The sequence below is a fragment of the Centroberyx affinis genome, unplaced genomic scaffold, assembly GCF_046629955.1.
Source record: "Centroberyx affinis isolate AG114_WGS23_722 - 3 ecotype Tasmania unplaced genomic scaffold, CSIRO-AGI_Caff_v1 ptg001058l_1, whole genome shotgun sequence".
In the NCBI taxonomy this organism is placed as follows: domain Eukaryota; kingdom Metazoa; phylum Chordata; class Actinopteri; order Beryciformes; family Berycidae; genus Centroberyx; species Centroberyx affinis.
In genome coordinates this window covers 255822-279445 of record NW_027279609.1, presented here as the reverse complement: position 1 = coordinate 279445, position 23624 = coordinate 255822, and the positions used below count along the sequence as shown (strand labels likewise).

At 40.7% G+C, this 23624-nt stretch overlaps 1 protein-coding gene across 2 annotated transcripts; it reads right to left on the bottom strand.

The window, feature by feature from the left end:
• Positions 1-1418: 1418 nt before the first annotated feature.
• galnt13 (polypeptide N-acetylgalactosaminyltransferase 13) lies at positions 1419-23400 on the bottom strand. 2 transcript variants are annotated; one of them, XM_071523047.1, is made up of 11 exons: positions 23259-23400; positions 15117-15285; positions 13069-13235; positions 12555-12762; positions 10720-10890; positions 9526-9643; positions 9237-9417; positions 7211-7350; positions 4931-5029; positions 3797-3931; positions 1419-1604 (listed from the first exon to the last, which is right to left on the bottom strand). In XM_071523047.1, the coding sequence occupies exons 1-11, from the start codon at positions 23398-23400 to the stop codon at positions 1419-1421; spliced, it is 1716 nt and encodes a 571-aa protein (XP_071379148.1). The 2 variants fall into 2 exon arrangements, with proteins under 2 accessions (XP_071379148.1, XP_071379149.1); XM_071523048.1 differs by having other exon boundaries at positions 1419-1574.
• Positions 23401-23624: the final 224 nt, after the last annotated feature.

Below are 23624 nucleotides of genomic sequence, written 5' to 3'. Positions count from 1 at the left end.
CTAATTAAATGAGGACGGTTTCTAACCGTCAGCCCTGGGTGAGGAACATTTATCCCCTTTGTCACCAAGCAGCACACCGGACTTGCTGACAGGCACAGAGCTCCTGCGTAACGTGCGCTTGTGCCGACACTGGAAGGCACTCTACAGGGCTGAGCTGGTGTGTGGCAAATATAAAAACAGCAGACTCCTTCTGTCAGGAGGCAGAGTCAGACAACAGTCTCATTTGCTCTAATGGTGCCCTGCCCCTGTGTCCGTGTCCTCCTCTCGTGCCTCGCCATGCCACAAGGACCGGAGAGTGTGGGAACAGCAAATCAGGCCATCTAACAGCAGGTCACTTCACCACCGCAACTCTGACACAGACCAGCAGCCCCGGGAGCTGCTTACCCAATTTACCCTGGCTGGCCACAAAAACTGTGGCATGCTACAATGAAACTGCTCTTTACCTTTTTACAAGATACACCGGTCAGACTCTAGAGACTTCTGCAGAACAGAACTGGCTGCAGGGTGAATGATAGGCAGGTACACCTAGATTGGAAGAGGCAGATAAATAACAACCGTATAACAGACAGAAATGCTGAGCCGAAAAACATTCCTTAAAAAATATGTAAATAGACAGGTAGAGTGGTGAAGAGCATTGATAATTGAAATTCATTGGTTCTACAATTGGGATATGGCACACAGTGTACACAGCTGCTTCAAGGCCATAGGAGAGTGTTCAAATGCAGAACTCACTTCCCGAGAGGCCAGGGCCATGAAAGGTACGCTCACAATGAAGGATCACTTCAAAAGAACTTGTAAACAATGGCAAGCCCATTTCAATCTGCCCAGCGCATAGATAATCAGCTAAAAATAAACACATCCTCCTCCATTTCAGGCATCATTCACCCAACGCTGGCAGTCCAGTGGACGGCCTGTGAATTTTCACATCAAAATCAAATATTTATGTTGGAAAATAAATGTCAAATGAGATCTAATTTAGCATGAAGGCTGGCTAAAGGTCTTGCAGATAGCAGCTTGTACACAGCACCATCTTGACGGGACATCTGTCATTGCTTTATGTGTCGGTGTCCCTGTCTTTATGCATTCTCTCTGAAAGGTCACCGGTAATAGCTACTAAATACCTTTTAAAACTATTTGCATGCACATTCTGACTAATGCCTGAAAGCTCACATCATAACAACAATTTCTGCATATATTTACCCTCACAGACAAAAACAAGAAAATTGCAAATACAGTAAAAGCAGAAACAACGATTGACTATAAAATTACCAACTACAGCCAGAACAGGGCAAACTAATCTACTTCCAGCTCGCACAACGCTGAGGACAACCTACACCACTACACAGCAGCTAAACCGAGCCCGGGACTCTACTCTAAGCCTTGTTGTACTAACCTGCTCCGTCCCAGGCCCTACACCCCTAGAGAAAATAATCAGTGGGACTGAAGTAGAGGCGTCTAAAGACCTCCAGGCGCGTGTAGTTGCGAAGGATCCAGGCCTGCATGGGACTGTTGTTACAGTGCTCCACAGTGGGGCCGTAGGTGCCGTCCTCCAGGCGGCTGATGGTCAGACATGACTGGGTGATGATGTGGAGGAAGGTGTGCTTCTGCAGGCAGCCAGGAATGAAATGAGATGAGAGATGGTAGTGAAGGTGAGAGGAGCCAAATGTATGACAGGATATCAAAGAGGTAAGTCTGACTCATGGTGATTAGCTATTCTTGATTTCATCCATCTTTTCTTGACAGCAAATTTTCCAGTTTAGTAAGTGGCGATTTTTCAGTGACAATTATTTGGAGCTGACAAGTGTTGATTGGAGTTGTTTGTTCACTCATACAGCAGATATGGCTCTGAGGCGGCTGTTCAAAACTATCTAATATTATTCAGTTTACTCTGATGGGTGTGGACTTAAATAAACATTTGCAGTGTTGACATCAGTGTTGATGTCGCTGTGTTACCATGAAATATTACAGACAAAAAGATTTTTTGATAAAATCAAGAATCTAGAACTGATCTTTCTTGGTTGCTAAGACCGCTTGACAACTGTCTTTCAGTTGGACAACTACAGTAACTAGAGCATTGGTCTCTACGGTACTAACACAGGACACATGTCTATTCAATTAAATTAAATTCATATTCAAGTAAAAAAAGTACAGCTAGATAACTGGATAAAGGGATAAATCTTAGCTAAAAGTCACACTGCAGAAAATAAATAAATACATAAATAAACATATTCTTTATTTAAATGTATGCTGAGGCTAGAGAGATGATTTGACTGCCATCATACATGTAACTGGTATATTGGTGTGTGTTTTCTGCTGGAGAGAACAGAAAATACAGCTCATCTCTGGCTGAAACCACAGCTGAGTGGGCGGGGAGAGGGAAGGCTGTCTGTCTGTCATGGCTGTGAATCAGAACAGCAGGAATATGGAAAAGTCAGGTATTTCTGTGACACCGAAACTGATGACCAGATGAAATGTTAATGGTATTGTAGCAACCCAGGGTTCAGCCGTATCAGCCCTTGTCCGTCACACTAGGGCTAAAAATAACCTCGGCCATTAACAGTGCTGAGACCCCAGTGCTGTTTATGACGGAGACAAGGTCTTCTTCATTTATGAATTATTCAATTTTTCATATTAAGAATGTACCCAGAGAACAAAGTGTAATGAATGGATTCCTCCTAGGGTTTGTACAGTGGTTGATGGAAAGGCCTCAAGGCTTCTTCTCCTAGTCGTATCTACTTGTCAGCAGATAAGACATCTCAATCATTGATAGATGACACCACATATCATCTTTTCTAACCGTCTCCCAGCGGTGAGAAAAAAATAACTACATAAATCATTAATATAAAGGATGCTTTTAAGTTGTACAATCCAATGTATTGTGAGTCAATGGGGCTTGTGGAGAATATTGTAGTTTTCCTATGAGATTCAAATTGTCTTTTTGTTTTCCCTTCAGCGGCCTGCAACATCTGTTTCTAAAGTTGACTGAATATTGAAATGGAAAATCTAATGCTTAATGTACAAACTCTCCCATTGTCACTTATCCAATCTTTGTTTTTTGCTACTATGATTGAACTGAGACTCACACATTTGCATGTTGTATGCATCCAATAGTGTCTTGCATGAGTTGCAGGCCAAATGGTCTATAATGTACCACTCAATATCAAATTTTATTAGGGTCATAACTCGACTGGAGATTTTACTATATTCCTCTGGCTAAAAGGCTCCATTTTACACCAAGATTTAAATGATCTTCTCTAATGACTATTGACACTTCACAGTCCACACGTTGCTTTATGGATGACAGTCTAAACGACCCACGATCTAAACATTGTTATAGGACATTACTATTATGCAAGCACAGGACTCAAACTAAGGGACAATAATCAGAAGCGATGACTTGGACAGCTTACCTCAAAATCATATTCCCACTTGCCAACATACTGCATGAGAGGAGAAAATTCTTATGGCAGACAAACATATGGCAGATGCGTAGATACAGTTGCTGGGTGCACAGTGCAACTGGAGTACTGTGCTAGAACTCAGAGGTAAAACTCAAATACTGATATAGAGCGCCATCTGGTGGCACAAAACTGTTAGACCATAACCAATTTGCCATTACATGAGTCTACAATGTGCATTACTGTACATGCAATCTCTTCCGAGTACAGAAAGGTCCGATCAATCAGCATTTCCACATAGTTATGATTCAAAGCATCATCCATCCAGAGGAAGGAACAGACTGCCATGAGAACCTTGTTGTGGAGTGTCTGGCTACTGTGGGAGACATGGGTCTTACCTCGGCGTCATACTCAAACATCTGATTGCCCTTCATGTGATGACACTTGAGCATGACGACAGGTCCGTTGAGGCGGGACACGTCCAGACAGAGGTCGTCCGTCCTGATCTCTTTATCCGCCGTGTACGAGAACACCTGGAACCAAGATGCCCAGCTCAGTGGATGCGTGGCACCAACAATGCCAAGATTATTCATTTACCATTCCAGAAATGCATACAATCATGGTGCTGGAAAGTGCTTTCGATAAAAGGATATGTCACTAAATTATACTTCTATTTATACTCTGACTTATTATTTAAGTGCTGTCCAACCCGTGATGACTCAGATAATGCACTCGACCTGATGATTATGGTGCAGTGCTTTCAGAAAGTATTCAACACCCCTTGACTTTTTTCCGCATTTTCCAGTGTTACAGCTTGAATTCAAAATGAATTAAAATAGGATTCTTTGCCACTTATCTACACACAATAACCCATAATGGAGACTTGTAAGGATAAAGGGAACAATGAATGGAGCCAAATACAGGCAAATTCTTGGCAAGAATCTGCTTCGGAGCACCAAAGAGATTAGATGGAGGTGACTATTTATGTTCCAAAGGGACAATGATCCAAAGCATGCAGCCAAATCAACACTGGAATGGCTCCAGAACAAGAATGTGAAAGTCCTAGAGTCGCCCAGCCTTGAATCCTATTGAAAATCTGTGGAATGACTTGAAGATAGCTGTTCACACACACTCCCCATCCAACTTGACCGAGCATGAGCTAATCTGCGAGGAAGAATCCAAAAATCCAGATGTGCCAAACTGATGTATCCAAGAGAGGACTTGAAGCTGTAATCGCCGCCAACAAACTGCTTCTACAAACTACTGACTCAGGGGGTGGAATACTTATTTAAATTAGATATTTCTGCATTTCATTTTCAATAAATTTGCAAAAATCTCTAAAAAACATGTTTATCAACTTGTCATTATGGGACATTTAGTGAAGATTTTGACAAAAAAATATCCCAATTTAAATATTTTGAATTCAGGCTGCAGCATCACAAAATACAGAAAAAAATCAAGCGGGTTGAATCCTTTTTGAAGGGACTGTACATGTAAATAACAAGAAAAATTGTTTTTCATTTTCTCCTCACCTGATTTCCACCCATGCCATGACAGTTGAAGAAGCCAACTTTCTCGTTCTCTTTTCTTCCCATGTTGTCCACACATTGGTTGGTCTCAACATTTCTGATCTACAAGTAGGAAGTATGTAGTGTTAGAAGTTCCTCTAAACTCGAACCAGGGCTTGAAATTAATGTTTTGGCTCTAGTGAGACAATTTGGCTGGTGGATCTCAGAGTTACTAGCTGAAAATGTTGAAATGTAACTGCATGCATTTCATCATTTTTATTAAGGGTTAGGTTAGATTATAAGAGGATGATTCCAGAGTATTTTATTCACATCAGTGAATTACCTGTATTATATGTATTACCTGTATTATATTGCCCAAGGTTGCTTGTCCAAACAACAAAGCAAAATGTGACATTTTGTAGTTTTCTATGTCAAACTCAAGCCAGTCACAACCTGCTCACCATTTCTCATTAAATGTTCATGGTCTTTTCTTTACCTCCTATTTTTCATTCACCTCTTCTTCTTCACGGTCACTGAAAACCTCAGTCCTTTTTGTCTCTTTCTTCTTCTTAAATGCTACTGTATCAGCTTCAATATCCTGCAGTCTTTTTGCACCACATTCTAGCTTATTTACCTTTTTCAAACATTAGTTATAATTGATCTATCTAGCTTCACCTTCACTTCATCCAACCTGACAACAATAGTTTTTTGTTTACATTACGCGCTGGTGATGCTGAAGCAATCAGAGCACACACAAATCACAGCCACAGTATAATATAAGCTTTGTTTTCATACAGAAACTACATCAGAGCACCTCACCCACAAAAGCGGCAGGTGGACCAGTTTCTGCCTGTACTTAGCGAGTTGGCAGGCATTAATTTCAAACCTTCCAAATTCCTGTTAGATTACAAATTTGTGCCATTTTGACACAGATATCAAGTCTAATCACACAACTATTCAGTGTAAGGTGTAACCTAACCACATTAGATATTTTGCCAGTACGATGTGCTAATGTAACTCCTAATTATGGACACTCTTTTAAGGCTAAAAAGAATAAATGATCTGACTACACAGTTCTGAGCACCCCCTTCTATCACCAAACCCCAAAAATATTTACTGACTTTATAAGCCACTGAGCTATCTAATAAACTAACACATTCCTAGAGTCCTATAGTTGAGCTGGCTCTATATGTTGGCTAAGCAGCTTATTATGCCTATCATGCAAGAATAGTGGCTCCCATAATTAAGTGATATAAAACCTAATGGCTCCAGCTGTTAAAGATTGGCTGACTGTGTGTTATGGAGGAAGAGAATCAGTCAGGAGAAGTCTAGTTATGAGGAAGATGGGAGCTGAGGTGCCGCAGTGGCTAAGGGAGAGAGAGAGGGAGAGAGAGAGAGAGAGAGAGAGAGAGAGAGAGAGAGAGAGAGAGAGAGAGAGAGAGAGAGATTCTACTGCAGCACAGCACAGCAGCACGGATGAAAAATCTTCTCATTCTCAGCAGTGTGAAAGTTGGAGGATTACAAACTCATTTCACCATCAATTCCTCCATTCACATTACTTTAGATGGCCTCCTTGTATCGTACACACACCCTCTTCTGTTGGAGTACTGTATGTCAACACAGTGCCATGGGCATCAACAGGCAAATCAGTCAGTCAGTGGTGGGACACTACCAATTGTGTCTGTTGCTTAGTGAGCAGTATCTAATTAATACAAGGAAGTTAATCTTCTATTATCAACTTAACATTAACTATGAATCCTCCAACATTAACAAATGTAGGAACAAAATGCAAATTTTCACACAGCTCCCACAATCCCCTTCTCAAGCTCAGAAAGAACTACTCTATCTGCTCAATCTTTAACTACTCATGTCAACATTAGATGCAATATTTCCTGTGTTTTTGGATGTATGATATTGGAAATGCATATTTTATGCAACAAAAGGTAGAACCTCTTGGTCACAATTCACAATTCCCTGTCTTAGATGGCTTATAACTGATAATTGCACTTTTGCAAGGTGGTTTGAAATTCTTTCTAGCTAAATATGAGGTTGGTATCAACAGCTACTGTATGAAAATCCCTTCTGTTTGTTTATCATAGCAGTTCAATAAGAATGGCCAGGGCTGTTTGTTTTTTATCTAGTTCCATTCAACCTTTTGCTGAATCCTGAGATTTTCAGATTTATCTCACAGCGATATTGTCTTGTGAATACACAGCTCTGAAGCAAAGCCGTATCTGACTCACTGCAGAGGGGAACAGTGTAGCTGCTGTATTATTGGAGATCAGAGTACAAGAAAGCTCATACTTCACCAAGTGAGTAGTATCTCCTTGGGATCTGGGAGTCTGGGTATATGTTCTCTAGGTACCAGGAAAATGGTTTGCACTGCAGGGCTTCGCGAAGGGCTTTGCGAGAAGACACGTCTCCGTAGTCCACTCGCACCACGCCTGCAGACACAACAAGACGAGGAGTCAGCCCGATGCATCATGAAGCATCATTAGTCACTATTTACCTTCATTCTCTGTAGTGTTGAAAGCCATATACTGTTCCCTTTGTTCTGAAAATAGACAGGGCAATCCGGTGTACTTGCACCACCAAGGCTGAACACCAGAGGGACCCTCTATATCATCACATCTTGTGAAAAGTGCAAGTTTATCTGAAAACACAAGCTATTTGGGTGGTCAAGGAATGTTTTTCTATTGAATATTGTGTAAACAGACTAATTTGTGCAAAGGGAAATAAGTCCTATTCACACACCTAAAGTATTGCGAGAGCTAAGGCATCTCCTATGAATGGACTGCACCAATCGTTGTGTGTCACTGTGTGTTTTACTTCATCCAAATGGAAACTACACATGATGTATCAGCCTAGATGCAATTGAAGATTGAAGAGGGATTAGACAGCAACTGGGCACAAACACTCACAAACACATTAGGCAGATGGTTTCTCCCTAGAGTGCTTCTTGAGGAATCACAGCATACATGTAGATAAATCCAGGGGGTAATTTATCATGAAAGAGCACGATTGCAATAAATGAAAATAGAATATATTTTCAAAATCAGCCAACGTACATGACGCTACAGTGCATCCACCCACCAAACGCAAGCCGCAGACAATGCAAACAACACCTCCTGTGATTTCAACAACTTCCAACACTTTAATCTGAGACGTAGCCATTGCAAGTTGTCAGATAAAAGGTATGAACTGAAGACCGCTCTCTCTCCCCCCCCCCCCCCCCCCCGCCTCGCTCTCTCTCTTCCTTTTCTCTTTCTCTCTGTAGGGTCTGAGCATCACATGTTTCAGATGATGAATAGCCTCTTTGATCTTGAAATCACCAGTGCAGAGGAGGGACGAGGAGGGAGATGCACTTTTTAATAGGATCACTAGATGCCACTCCCAAACTCAGCCTGAGCACCATACTGCGTTCCTCTGTGCCAATATGGGAGGCCTGGCAGCAGCGTGGCCCAGATCATTCTCTCTAATATCCTCGAGGAACAGACAGAAAGACTCATCCATCACAACCCCAGCTCTGTCTCCGCACCTGCCTATAGAGAATACTGCCTGGCTGCTCCTCCACAGAGGGTTTATGAGTGGAGGAGGAGGTCAGACTCATGCCATAAAATCAGCAGATTACGGATGATCCCTTATAGGTTGCCTGGCATCTAAAACACTTAACCAGATATCTCCAGGCCGCTGCTGTCTGCTAAAGGGTAATCACATTACTAGGCCCGACAGATGGAGGGGTACTCATCTCTCAATCTGCACAATCGTATTGTTGTAGTTTGTCTGTGGGTGGCGGAGCTGGAGTTGGAGCCTCTCCAGAGATTTGGAGCACATCATAAAAAAGACCGTCTTTGATAAATTTCTGAACTCAAGTTGAGAACAACACGCTTGCACTTAACAATGTGGGAATTAACCATTCCCAATTTGGGGAAGGTGAAAGCACCACTGCATGCCAATATAAGACAGAGGAAGGGAAGAAGAGAATTAACATTTTTAAATGGGCGAGAAGCATACAGCACAAGGGACTTAGAAGAATAATGAAGTGAAGAGGAAGGGGTTTTTCCTTTTCACACCAATCTGTTAGATGTAAGCTAATGCACTACCAGGAGGCATATAACAAGCACAGAGGAGTCTGGTAATATTGTAATGAGAAAAGGACTGTTCATATCCGCTTTTGAACACAGATGCATACTGCATAATGCTTCTATTAAAGTCCTATAAAACATGCTGGATTTAAGCCATTGTCAGCATCGTCTCCTGTGTGTGACTTTGCTATTCCAGCAGCAACAAGATGTAACCTAATGAAAGTAGTTTCACCACAGCACCGTACCTGGTGATATGATATAGAAGAAATCTTTGAAGTCATCCATCCAGACCTCAGCCAGGCGCCTGTTGTTCTTGTTGATGACTTGGCCGGTTCCTCCAGGGAAGCTGTATGGGGTCGCTTTCCGGAACACATGGCCCACGTGGGAACATGTGACAATTTCCAAAGAGCCACCGCATTGCCAGATCTGCACACATAGGGACAAGGTGGATTTATATGTGGCATGAAAACAGACAAATATACTTACAGGTACAAGAAAGATACCAGCTTTTCCTACCGGTTGACTGTCACTTACTCTGAAAGACATTTCCAAGTTTTCTCCACCCCAGATATCCATCCCTGGATCGTAGGTTCCTATTTCTTCAAAGTATGTTCTGTCTATAGAAAATAAGCCTCCTGCCATGGTGGGGGTCCTACAAGAGACACAGAACAGATTAACACAGGATACACAAAAAATATCATGTCTTTTCATACACTACCAGTCAAAAGTTTGGACACACGCATTTTTTTTAGAATAACAGTAAAGACATCAAAACTATGAAATAACATAAATGGAATTATGGAGTGACCAAAAAAGTGTTAAATCAAACAATGAATGGAATGAATGAAAATGAATGAATGAAAACTATCTTATATTTTAGATTCTTTAAAGTAGACGCCCTTTGCCTTGATGGAAAGTCAAAGGCTTTGGAAAGAAATTCATCCATAGGCATCAACTGGCATTTAAGCATAAGCCTTTAGATAAAACATAGCACATTCAATCAGGTGTGTCCAAACACAACATTCAGAATATAATATAGGTAATAAAGATAATTTGAAAACAAAAAAGCCTAACAGGGGCTATTATCTTTATCTTTAAATTGATTCTATATTGAACTAGGGTCTGACTTAAGGATATTGTCTTGTTGCTGGAAGTAATTTGCATACAGATGACAATTTGTACCTAGCTTTGTATGATACCTGACAAGGAGTTTAAATCATATGTAAAGGCATCTCTGAGCAGACTCTGTATTTTCTATTTTTATATATTGAAGATGAATGAGCTCATACATACTGTAGATACCACAGGAGACCGCAACCGCAACTATGTGGATGCTATTTAGACTCGATGGTTTGCTGCCGCATCAGTGGGATATATTACACAGAGGAAAAGGATCTATTTCTATCTGCAGATAAAAATGGCACCTTTCATGGCTATCAACATCAGAAGAGTGTTAGTGAAAGAAGCTAACCATGTCTTCTCCGCGGCCGACTACCTTCGCAAACAAACCCTTTTTCAACTGAGATGAGAAGCCGAGAGCTAACATTTGTTCGAACTTACAAAACTGTCTTTTCAATATATGTTTTTTTGTTATTTATTTGTAATTTGACTGTCCCTCTCTTGATTCTTATCACAGAGCATTAAGCAAGAGGAAAGTCAGTAACAGCTTCCGTTGGAAAACTCTTTGGATATAGCTTCAGAGGAGGGAGGAGTATTTCCTTTGCGTACCTGACAGGGAGCGTTCTGTCCCCTTTGCGTCGATCCATCTCCCGCTGGGGGACGGGGTACCAGCGGAAATTCAGCTTCCAGTTGAATCCACCATAGGTCATGTCCGAGCCCGCCATGTATTCAAACGTCTCGTCGCTGATGACATCGATGATAGGGCACACCACCGCTTTCCTGAAGACAACATATGGAGGAATGTATATTATATTTTTATATGAGTTATTTCCTCATAACTCACCATTATAATATGGAATACAAATTTGAAGAGGTATTAGCATTTCCATTCCATTTTTACACCCCAAACCGAAATCAACAATCCCTATACGTTTTCTGACTGTGAACAGATCTTTTGTCTTGTAGAAAGGAATTAACTGCCAACTGCTGACCACATATATTACTTTATGCTGTAGCTGCATAAACAACCGCTTTGCTACCAGCTCAATACTCAGAGACATCTGCTTATTATTTTTCCTGGCATGACTGCTAAGGAGAATCTCCAGATAGCTGAAAAATAGCTATTGCATTATTGAAAGTTTATCAGCATATGTGAAGTCTTAAATAACGTAGCCATCATGAACAAGGGTAAAATATTACAGTGTGTATTGTTTACAAGTTTTTTTTGTTTTGCTGTTGGCTGGCCAGGGGCACAAGAAAAGAACAATGGAGAAGCCGTCTGAAAACAGATAAAAGTAAATTGGAAAATGTATTTTTCAGTGAAACTATATGACTATTGCAAAGGTTGCTAAACGCATGACTAAGTCTTACCAGCATCCAAGAAATACCCCTTCTTGCTTTTTGAGGTAACAAACCAACCTGTGTTATGAATTATGTCAATCTGCACTCAACATATATTTCCGGCACACAATCTAATCAGTCTGAGCGCCTCTATACTCTTGCACATACTTATAGACATCAATACATGTGCAGGAGCATACAGCAAAAGTGTAATGGTTCTATAATATAATATTCTGTGTAATATGATACTAATTTCTGCCAGGCACCTGAGGCAAAATGAATGTCTGACCTCAGATAAGAGATGGAGCACAGGAGAACTATTATCAATGCAGCCATCCATTTACGTCACTCTTTCACATAGATATACCCTCCAGCTTTCTTCTCAGTATAACTATGAACAAAGGCTGAAATAATTCCTCATTTCCTAACAAATAGTAGTACAGCTTATACACCTTGTCACTTTAAGTCGACATTGGAATCGTGGCTTGATAAACACATCTACAGTCCAAAAGCTGTGGAGGAAAGCACCTTAATGAAACAAACAATCAGATTTCCCACTCTGCTGGGACGGCATTAGGTTTGGAAAGGCACATACAGCTGTCGCAGCTGAGGCTGCATGTCCTTTTCCACTTTATTCTAGACTCTAGCTAGCATCTACTATCAGCATCAGTTGTAGCACAGCTAACACAAAGACAAAGCTAATTAGAGCTAGCTGTTCCTCTGAGGCAGCAGCAGAAGCAGACGATGTAAAATGATTATCTTCTCCTATCAGCAGTCATGCCCAAACACTGCATCTGTGACTGACAGTTTGCTGCCACATCAATATTCAGATATAACTTTGCCTCAGTTGATGATGCAACTTAAGTGAAATCTGATAATACCACTATAACCGAAGCCTCATTCAGAGACTGAGTACTCAAAAGATTATTTTCAATTGCAGCAATATTAAAATGAATGACACTGAGTAGCTCTTAAGCGCTCCTGTGCACTGCTCCAAAAAAGCGTCTTTTATCTGCTATTTCATGTAATCTGTAATCGTCAGTTCTGCCTCAGAGATCAGCAGCAAAGTTGAGACTTTCAGTATGTAGCATTTTGGCCCCTACCTGTCCTCTTTGATGCGGGCCAGCAGAGGTTCCAGCCAGCCCATAGTACACTCACAGTGGGCGTCCAGGAAGGTGATGACCTGTCCTTTGGTGGCTGCCGCCCCCCTCAGCCTGGCTCTGATTAAACCTGAGCGCTGCTCCATCCTCAGGACCCTCACTGGCACCTCCAGTGTCCGCACATAGTTCTCTAGCTTCTTCTTCAGGAAGTCTGTGACAAAACCACACACAGTACACATCACCGCATGGTTTTCTCTAGAGAAATTAATCTTGATTGTGTTTTATTGTCATTTGCTATAAAGAGTAAATGCTGATTCACCGGATCCTTGTGAATTAACTTGAGATTAACCATCTAATTGCGCCTGATCGACAGCTTTGTTTCATGTTCACAACAATCAACAACCAGTTCAAAATATATTACTCTGTATCGGTGACTACAAAGTTAAACCACTGACTCTGGCAATCAGACAGCTTTTGTTAGCTGTTTTTGTTCTGAGTGATAGTTTAGACTACCAACCTCTCTCACTGGCGTCATCGACTAGTAGAATCTCCACTAGTAAATGTCTGGGGGAGCGGTTAATGACACTGTGGACAGTTCGCAGCAGGGTGCTCCACGCCTCGTTATGGAACACGATGACAATGCTGGTGTTGGGCAGGTCATCGGGGTGCACCTTGGTCTTACAGCTGATAGATCGACAGTAAAAACAAGGGGTCAGTAAATCACAGTTAATTAAAGGGACGTTGCAGAAGGGTTGAGAGTGGAATAGTCTGGGAGAACAGAATTTTAGTGTATCCTGTTGCTAGCCAATTACGCCCCAAGTGCAGAAGCATTGTCACTGGAGATTTATTGCCAAATATCTCCCAAAACAAGGAAAACCAACGTTGACAGCTATGTCAGCATGTCCTTGGCTTGATGGGGTGTCTGTCACAGCCAAAGAGTGAGGATGTGGGGGTCTGGGACGACGTTGTAGTGGATGAAGTTAAATAAAGAATGAGCCTGCGTTAGAGAAGGGGAGGTGGAAGGCCAGGACAGCCAGCGTGGCAGTAGGAGTGGTAGTGGGAGTGGGAGGTGACGGAGGGTGACAGAAGCCATTGGAGCGGACAGCATTGCTTGCTTAGTCCCGTCCATTCTTGGTGACAGCAGAGACTGACACAACTAGGCCAGGAGGGTGGCCATTAAGACAACATCCTATTGCCCTCCAGAGGCAACGGCCGGCTCTTTTGCACAGGACTGGGCAATTTTCACCATACAGCTGGTGAAATTTGCAGAGCCAAGCTGTGTTCTGTATTACTGCTGCTGGAATATTTATATGTAGGGAAGGGTAGGGTCCGTAATGGACAGAAAAATTGAAAGAATTCCAATCTGCTGAATGTTCACTTTCTCTCAGAAATATACATTATCTTTTGCACTACGTAAGCAAAATTATCTTTACATTTGCATTCCAGTATTGCAAAAAGAAAATGTCTTTCAGTAGCATCATATATAGGCAAAAACAGTGGTGGGTGGGTATGAAAGAAAAATATATTCTTGTAGCATTTTGCTTATACTGTTAGCTGACTGGCAGAGACCTGGGACTGCACTTAATGAAAGAGCTGTTGAGAACTCATGTTCAATTGGAATATTTAAACGTGAATCACTTGGACGATGTCTCGAAGAGCGGAGAATGCCTGTGCATATCAGCAGCCGGAGATGAATGTGCTCATGTTTCACGCAAATTGCTCTTCGGGTTTTCATTAAGTGCTCAAGTGGATCTTAGATGACGGTAAACAAAGCCCTACTCCCAGTCAACTGTCAACCCTAATGTACACAATTGAAGGATCTGATGGATTTGTGCAATGATGCAGTGCCAGTAATTAGAGATTTTTTTTTTTCACATCAGATAAAGTTACTAGTACAGATAACATCTTATAGAATTTGGTTACCTAAAAAAGCATATAGGAGAAAAATAGTGTATAAATAGTTATCTTTAATCATCACGATTACGTCACTTTGATAGCGTATATATAGTTCTCTTTAATCATCAGGATTACATCACTTTGATAGTTCAGAACATTTCATTTGTAGGAGCGGCGCCTTTTATCACTGTCTGCAACCCTGCTGAGTCTCTTCTGAGGAGAGAAAGGAATCCCTGCTGCCATGCTGAGACGTCTAACAAATTTGTTAGAATCCTGGAACACTTTCTAGTGAACCCAGACCCCAAAGTCTAGACACATAAAAGAGCTGAGAACCTAAAGTCTAGAAACATAAAAGAAGTAAGGAAGCAGAAAGCAGAAACTATCAGCTGAAATGTCAGCTTTTTGATAAAGAAACCGCAATACCTACTGATGTGTGATGGGTATGAAAGGTATCAAAGCTTATACGAGGATGTCGAGGCTGCGAAGAATGTGAGCACCGGTGCTGGAGTGTGGTTGGTTGGAGTGTGTGTGTGTGTGTGTGTGCCTGTGTTTGTGTCTATGTACATGTGCATATGCTATACTGTAGGTGTAATCTGTAACCGAACAGTAGTATCAGGGTCTGGGTCAGTAGTGTGATTCACAGCATGCGTATGGAAAAAGCTTACTCACCCGTCCAGCCTCACGTCTGGCAGACTTCTGTTGAGTGCGATCATGTCACTGGCCATCAAGTTGAACTGATTAATCTTAAAGAGCTCCTTCATTTTCTCCTGGTCCTCCTTGGGGATGTTCACCGACTTGCCCATCTCCCCCGGACCCTCATGGCTCCGTGATATCACCGCTGGAACAAAACAAGAGGATATTGCACATAAAGGAAACTCTTCACTTGTTGGATCGTTTTCTCAGTAAGGAGGTGAGAAATTAACATCAAAATATATTGTTGTAAATTCAGTCTGTATATACACTACCAGTCAAATGTTTGGACACATCTGATTGAATGTACTATGTTTTTCATTATCTTAAAGCCATTTTGATCTAAAGGCTTATGCTTAAATGCTTGAAATGTGTTTCTTAGACAATTATAAATAGTGAAGTTGATGCCTATGTATGAATTTCTTTCCAAAGCCTTTGCCTTTCCATCAAGGCAAATGGTGGCTACTTTAAAGAATCTAAAATATAAGATTGTTTTGATTTGTTTAACACTTTTTTGGTCACTGCATAATTGCACTTCTGTTATTTCATAGTTTTGATGTCTTTACTATTGTACTAAAATGTGAAAAATAGGAAAAATAAAGAAAAATGTGTGTCCATACTTTTGACTGCAGTGTACAGTTTATTTATAAAATGACCAGAGTTATGAAAAGCCCAGAGACAAAGTGACAAATGCTCTTTTTCCTCTGACTGACCTCCCTGGCCCCGGTCTGCTGGCCGTTTCTCACTTTTTATCAGTGAGAAACAATGAAAGAGTTGCGGTGAGGGAACAGTGCAGAAGTAGATTATATTATAAATGCAGAACTGGATTTACTGTAACCAAAAGCGTATTCAGTCAAGATGAAAGTTATACATGACACAAAGTTAGAACTGTGCTCACACTTCTTTAATAATATATCAGCTGCTTTTGAGAGAAAGAAGAGGGAGTCTCTAATCTCACTTATTCAAGGCTCCGTGAAAAGAGACTGAACTAGAAATGAACTCTTAGTAAGTGATCCTTGTCGTTTCGAGAGTGTATGTCAACTACCGGGAAGAGAGGATGGCATTGGGTCATTGTGAGATGTTAACATCCGCACATCATCTGCACTGGACATTTCAGGGACAGGGTCATTAACTGTCCCTTCAGGCTGAAGAGAGGCTGAACACAGTCTGACACTCACACAGCGTAACGACGCAGGCTGGATCTACCACTAACACTCTATATAAAAGCACTCCATATAAATCCAAACACTCTATACAAAAACTTGAATGTTTCTATACATTTTTGTAAAAAAAAAACCATAAAAAACAAAGCAAAAACATAATTTCCCAAAGATAGGATAAGATGAAATTTTGACAATAGTAGAGTGAAAATAAGAATATAGCAAATGAGGGTTCAACACTAGAATGTGTTAAGCAGAATGTATTCATGAAAACTATGAGGAAAGGTATGGATTACGGCATTATGTGGGTGTGTACAATAACAGCAGGAAAACTTACTGAAACAAAGAACAAATGAATGCAGAATATGTACAATATGAAAATATACCAAAATATGAATATGCAGTATATGAAGTAAGTCAAAAACATTATAAAAAAATACCAATATGTACACAATATATAATAATGAAAGATACGAGAATATGAATATGAAAACAATTATGTAAACTTAAAGCATGTATACATGGTGTGCAAATATGTGTCGTATTCACCTTAACCGCTCTACAGAGGCCATACATATGTACAGAAAGTGTCTAGGCATGTAGACATACATTATAACAGATTATTCACCTGATCAATATATTGAATTTAGATATGTAGATAACATATGCACTAAATGTGCCTATTTGGAAAAGTGCATTGCTAGATGTACTCCAGATGGAGTACGTGTGTGTTGAAAAAATGACATTGTCCGAAGCACGTTGTGCATTATTGTCTGTTCTCAGTATCACTATCTTTATCAGAACATACTTATGAATCAAGGTTTCTAACTCTCTGACTCAATCTGTGAGAAAGATCTGAGTTCAGAAATTTGGGAAAACATATTGATAGATGGAAAAAAAAAACGAGTATGAAACATCTTTCCTACAATTGTTCACTATGCGTTGCTATGTGCTATTAAGGCGCACCACGCTCAGTCCAATATCTGCAAAACATCAGCACTGCTGCTGTTGCTGCTGCTGCAATATAGCCAGCTCCCTTCAACAAAGGTAAATAACCTCGCATGGATTTATGGACTGTGCTCTCTCTCTCTCTCTCTCTCTCTCTCTCCAATAATCTCTTAGAGTAGAGGCAGTGATTTCCATGAAAGGGGGCCACACAATTCACATTAGCTGCATGGCCTCAGGTTAAGAGGATTCCCTACGACCCTTCGCGGAGATGGCCTGGTGTCTGTTGGATTGTTAACCTCAACTGATCCGGCTCTCTTCTCTATGGTTGCTGCTGACACTCTCCATTAGGACATTGGCTTAAACCGGATGGACCTGGCTACAGAGCTGAGCAGGATTATTGAAAAAACTGTCCATCAAACACATGCTCTTACCAGCCTCTCCAATCCATCAATCTATAGGGATGGATCATCACAGATCAAAACTCTTACATGACATGCAGTTGAATATAGAAGGTTCTATGCTCGACAAAACCAGTTCAGGCATAAGCAGAAAATCCAGCAAACCATCAGTTTGGGTTGCCCTTATATTGTTTATCATCATCATATCAAAAAAATCGAACTATTGATTAGTTATAGCTTCACATAAGCCTATAGATACTGAAGTAAAACATCTTCCAAGGTGGCTTTTTGACTGTTGACAATGGATTACTACTGAATAACAAGTGGGAAAACAGTATCAGATGGGAACAACTGCAGCCAGCAGTTGATTTTGTGAATTTTGTAAGAGAGAGTCCTCAGGCCTTGAAATAACAAGCAGTAGGAGTTATCATTCCCTGATTACCACTGCATAGTTGGTCTCTTCATGGCTATGTACAAATAGACGAAAAAGTTGCATTCCTCAACTATGGATTGACCTATATTTGATACAGTGTATACAGGAGATTTACTTTTAGCTTTTAGCTTATTCTGAACCAAACCATGTATTAATTCTGTGTATCAGGGTTTGTCTTGGTCACAGGCTTATTACAGGTTATTACATCATGTGTGAGTTGATGTGGGTTTCAGATGTGAGCACATATTCATATATGAAGACATTTGCTGCCGTCATTATGACTGAATATTATAGTTTTTGGCCCCCAACACTTTCAAAGTTGTCCATCTTTGAAATAATACAAATGGCCAAGGTTGAATATAAAGGTCAGAAAGACAAGCACTCCAAACTGATTTCCTTTAGCAACACAGATCAGAGCCGCCTTAGAAAAAAAGCTTTCCATGGCGGTCCCAGCCCAACACACTGGTATTGACCTCCTGACAAAGAGCATTCATTATAAATGATGACCACAATCATCTGGGAAGAAAACAGTGGCTTTGTCCTAAGGCCAACCAATCTAATTCAATGTCCCTGCCTACCGCTTTATCCCAAGCAAGTACGGTGAAAAGGTTCCCCCTCACACTCACAGGTAATGAGTCTTCTGAGATATGATCACTTCCCGGCTCAGTGTTGAACAGAAATAGAGAGCAATATGTCTCTCTATCTAGTTTTCTGTGTTATGTGACAAGCTCAGAACAGTGGGAGTTCATTAGCTGTTGTAACCAATTAGCAATGTTGTTTTTTCCAGTGATGAGTGCAAACAGCATACACATGGCACATATGCTTACATACTGTGCCTATTCTGCAATATATTTCATCAATGTCTTTTGAGAGTTTGAGAGACAGGTGTGCCTAACCTCAGCTGGACCCATTGAGTCCTGCCTGCAAGGTTGCATATTCCACTTATCAAGAGGGACCAATTGCTTATTCCAGGTGGACTGAGCCACTGATCTGCATGCAGCCCGGATTGTGTTATCTGCTTTTCATCCCGTGGCTTCCAACATCCCCCAGCTATTTTCACGCTAAATTTACTTTACAGAGGAAAGTCTGTGCAGTGGTGCAGAGTTGGAGGCTCTTTCATAGGCTCGATCCACTCTTTCTCCCTCCACCTCTCCCCTCTCCCACTCCTCTCTGTTTCGTGCCTGCCAGTCTGACCCAGCTGGCATGACATGTATCAGAGATGCTCCTGCTGGGCACAGCACCAGAGGAGGCCAGGCACAAACACCCTGCAGAAGTCTATTATGCTGCTCCACTGTGTACCTTAGTCCTAATTGCAGTATACCACCTTTCTGTATTACCACCAAGTGGGGCAATGCTTACACAAGGTACAAAAATATGGGGCAATCAGGATTAGATGTGTGACATTTAAACGGAACATTTGCAAAGGTAAGAGTGTCTAGAAAATGGTAAGCTTCCTCTGTGAGGGGGGCAAAGTCTAAATAATTCATACATTTTTTGTATTCTGGAAAATAACAGAAAGTATGGATTGGATTCTGTGACACACCCCAGATATCGAATTCACAAGAGTGGTGTCATGACAGATCTCCTCACCTCAGCTCCTTCTGCCGTCTCAACAGTGACGTAACTCATGGTATCACATTTAAATCAATAGCCAACTGTTACACTGCAACTATCTATTCTGCAATTGAAACGACATAGAGATATCTGTATGACACAATGATTAATTCATGAGGATAAGTGCAGGCAGTACCAAGAGAAATAAGTGAAATTCTTTCTACAAATGAAATACTTGACAAAAAAAGATAGTTCTATCTTCTTACTGTTAATGGCCTTCTTGTGGTTGTTAATGATTTTTAAAGTATATGCTCCATCACCACTTGAGGAGTAATACTGCAGCTGAAGACAAGCTGACATTTAACAGTATTTGGATAGTATGTATCACTAAGGCCTTGAACACACACTGGCACTTTGTAATGTTTTGAAAATGATTTCCGCTCCATAAACCTGTCAACACTTTCAAGGCTTGTTACAACATTTTACTTTCAACCACTGAGGACATGGTTTTGGAAACAGATCAAAAACCACTGAAAGATTTAGCGGTGAATGCGTACACCGAAGAGGTGTCAAAACATTATCCACTCCACCACTTTATGTTGACTCTCACACACAATTCCATACATACGGTAGCTTTTACAGAATAAATTAATCTGGTAGATTTGGTTTGTTTATCTCCAGGTACTATCAAATTCCACTGCTAGATTTTAGGAGAAGCGTGTTTATTGTCAGCTGAGTAAGAAGCGAGGGAAGATTCCTAATCAACAGCAACTCAACTGCTGTTGCTCTGTTTGCTTCATCAGTGGCAAAGGTGTGAACATTTGAATGGTTAATGGTGCGGGTCTCATTAATGTTAGCAAAGACTGCAGCTTTGTCTCCAGGTGAATCTCCTTCCCAGACTCCATGAACCCTCAGCCAAGCGTTATAGATAGCTGGTTCAGCCAAATTTTAAATTGCACACTGGATTTGGGCAGAACAGATAACATTTCCACCAGAGGAGTGAATTTAAACAAGTTCTTAAACCCCATTACATACAGTCAGGACTTGAGCCACACCAGCCAACCCGCCAAATGCAGGTTAAAATTGGTTGTGGTGGGTAACTGTCAATTCTCCCTCCCATTTTGGCAGTTGAGGTTCTCTGATGTAGTTTCTGTAGGAAAACAAAGCTACTACTATACTGATGTTGTGTTTGATGTGTTCTCTGACGTGAATCCAACATCACCAGCGTGTGCTAGATAGATCTTATAGAATTATAATTACTGCTTACAAAAGAAAATTAACTAAAATGTGGTGCAAAAAGACCACAGGATACTAAAACAATAGCATTTAAGAGGAGGAAAGAGACAAAAAGGACTGAAGTGTTCAGTGACCATGAAGAAGTAAATGAAAAATAGGAGGTGAAGAAAAGACCATGAACATTTAATGAGAAATGGTGAGCAGGTCGTGACTTTCTTGTGTTTGACATAGAAAACAATGCATTATTTTGTCAAGACTAATGGATATAAGCTGTGGAGAACTCTTAAATAATTTTGCTGTTTGGACAGGCAACCTTGGGTAATATAATACAGGTAATACATATAATACCGGTACACTGATACTAATAAAATACATTTTGATGCTTGTAATCAACCTCATCATTAATAATAAACATAATGAAATGCATATGGTTACATTCTCTGCAATCCTTTGAATATATTTAAAGAAAAGAAAAGGGCTGTTATTTCTAAATTACCACTAAATTAAAATATTTCCAAAACAAAACCCTCTAAAAAAACTACGACCCCATAACTGTGTAAAAGGTAACTTGATATTCTCAATGAACGTATCCAACAGCGTGTGTGTCTGTAGCTTTCAAGCCTGTGTATGTTGATAAATGGACATATTTATGTTGTTAGCCAAGATCCTGTGGTTACATGGGCCTATAAATAATTAATGCATCAAATCAATTGTTTGTCTAGACCATGAGAAAGATTATGCAACTTCTGTGTTCCTGCCTTTTACATATTAGCATACCACCTAACACTCCTTAGTATGTCAGGGAATTTTTTTCATTTGTGCTGTACGTGAAATGTTATATGAACACATGGGCAGGAGTGACCGGCCATAAAGTTTATGTTGATCAAACCGAGAGGAACGGACCGAAGCTGAGGTGTACCTGCTCTAATCAGGAATTTAAGGCACACATTCTTTCAAAGGCCATTATCGACCCGGTGATGAACAACCTGGGATTACTGACCCCTTGTTCAAATTAGATGTAATGGAGTGGAAATTGATCGCCATCCATAAGCTCATACTGTAGGCTTGTGCAATTCTCATATCAAAAGCATGGTGGATTAGAATGAATTTAAGGCTTCCTATGTACTATGGTCTCTTACAGACTCAACTGTTACATATTGAGATGTAAAGATCAAATTCAACACTATAATACAGTAGCCCTTTTACTGCATAAGCTTTAATTGAATGATAACTACTTTAGTGTGACTTAACTGGAAGGCTTAGTGGATGAGGCTGTATCTGAACAGCTACTTCATTCTTTATTCCATAAATAATCAAATGGAGTTTAATCAAAATCCACTCAAAAAGTGAACATAAGAAACAGTGCCAGATTAAGAGTGGCCTAAACCTTCTTTTCTGGGCAGAATGAATACTTGAGTCTCATTTGACAATTTAATTTGCTTAAAACACTCACAGTGCCAGGGTCTGAAAATAGCCTCAACACACAGTTCCATGTATTCAACTAATTGTCACATTTAAACTAATTTAAAAGCATAAAGTAACTCCCATGTAACATTAGACTTTTGTAATGCTAATCAGTCTCAGTAGCAGGGCGACTTTATGTCACTCTGCCTCATTCTAACCTTGAAAGCAGCTTAGCAATCCTCTTGGAAACCTGCTTATTTGAGGGCAAGTGAGGAAATGAACTGCTAAAGAAGGACAGTACGCTGCGGTTGTTTAGGTTCATCACACTCACACACACACACACACACATTGTTCCATTGTTATCATAAAACTCTTACATCAGCCCTATTGTAGCAATTATATATATATAATTATATATATATATTCACATACATATATATATACATTTATGATCAAATATTTTGAATGAATTCACTTTGAATTTGACTTTGAGAGGTTAAATTTAAGTTTAATTATATTGCATTTTCCGGGTAGTTTCAGACTAACTCTCATCACAGCTGGACCTGATTGGCTCCCCTCACTACATAATTATTGCTAAAATCCCTCCACCAAGTTTGCAACATTTTAACTGCCTGTGAGAACTTAGTCTTCAAGTTAATTTAATAAATACTGTTTTAACTAAACTACATTTATTTGCCATCATGAAGAAAATTATTCTTATCCTGAGCCATAGTATATTTGAAAACAAAAACATGAAAACTGAATAATGAGGCCTCCAACCTTTAATATTAAAGCTTGGAGTTTCATGAGAAGTGAGTCCAACCTGAGACTTGGTCACTGCTTGATGCGTCCCTGACGACTTCAGGCCACATCAAGGTTCACCTTTTGGGTGAAAGGTGTAACGGTGTAACGGTGTAACGGTGTAACGGTGTAACGGTGTAACGGTGTAACGGGGTAACGGTGTAACGGGGTAACGGTGCAGACTCACCTCTGAGGGCGGGGAGCAGCGAGCGGTCCTTCCTGTCGTCACATTTGTTACACTCGCTGAAGTAGAGCAGCAGGAACACGTCCACCAGCACCCACACTAAAGAGGTGGTTAAAACCACCTTGCAGTAGACAAACCGCCGCATCACCTCCCTGGGATGTCAGCCAGCCAGACAAACAGGAAGGGAAGCAGTGAGTGCTCAGGAGCGCCCTGTCTGCTGATGAGGCGTTTGAACCGTGGAGATAGGGTGAGGAAGCAGGGGGGATACTGAGGATGTTCCACCAAGAGGCATCATCCCACTGTGGAGAGAAAACGACAGGCAAAATAATTTTAAGTTTAATGACATCACCCTGCCAAGGCAATACAGGC

Bases quoted from the DNA above. Each gene is read 5' to 3' on its own strand.
- galnt13 (XM_071523047.1), bottom strand. From the start codon at position 23,400: ATGCGGCGGTTTGTCTACTGCAAGGTGGTTTTAACCACCTCTTTAGTG. The intron at 15,286-23,258 runs GTGAGTCTGCAC...GTTTTGTTCCAG, and splicing joins GCTGCTCCCCGCCCTCAGAG to CGGTGATATCACGGAGCCAT. The intron at 1,605-3,796 runs GTAAGACCCATG...GGCTGCCTGCAG, and splicing joins TGTTTGAGTATGACGCCGAG to AAGCACACCTTCCTCCACAT.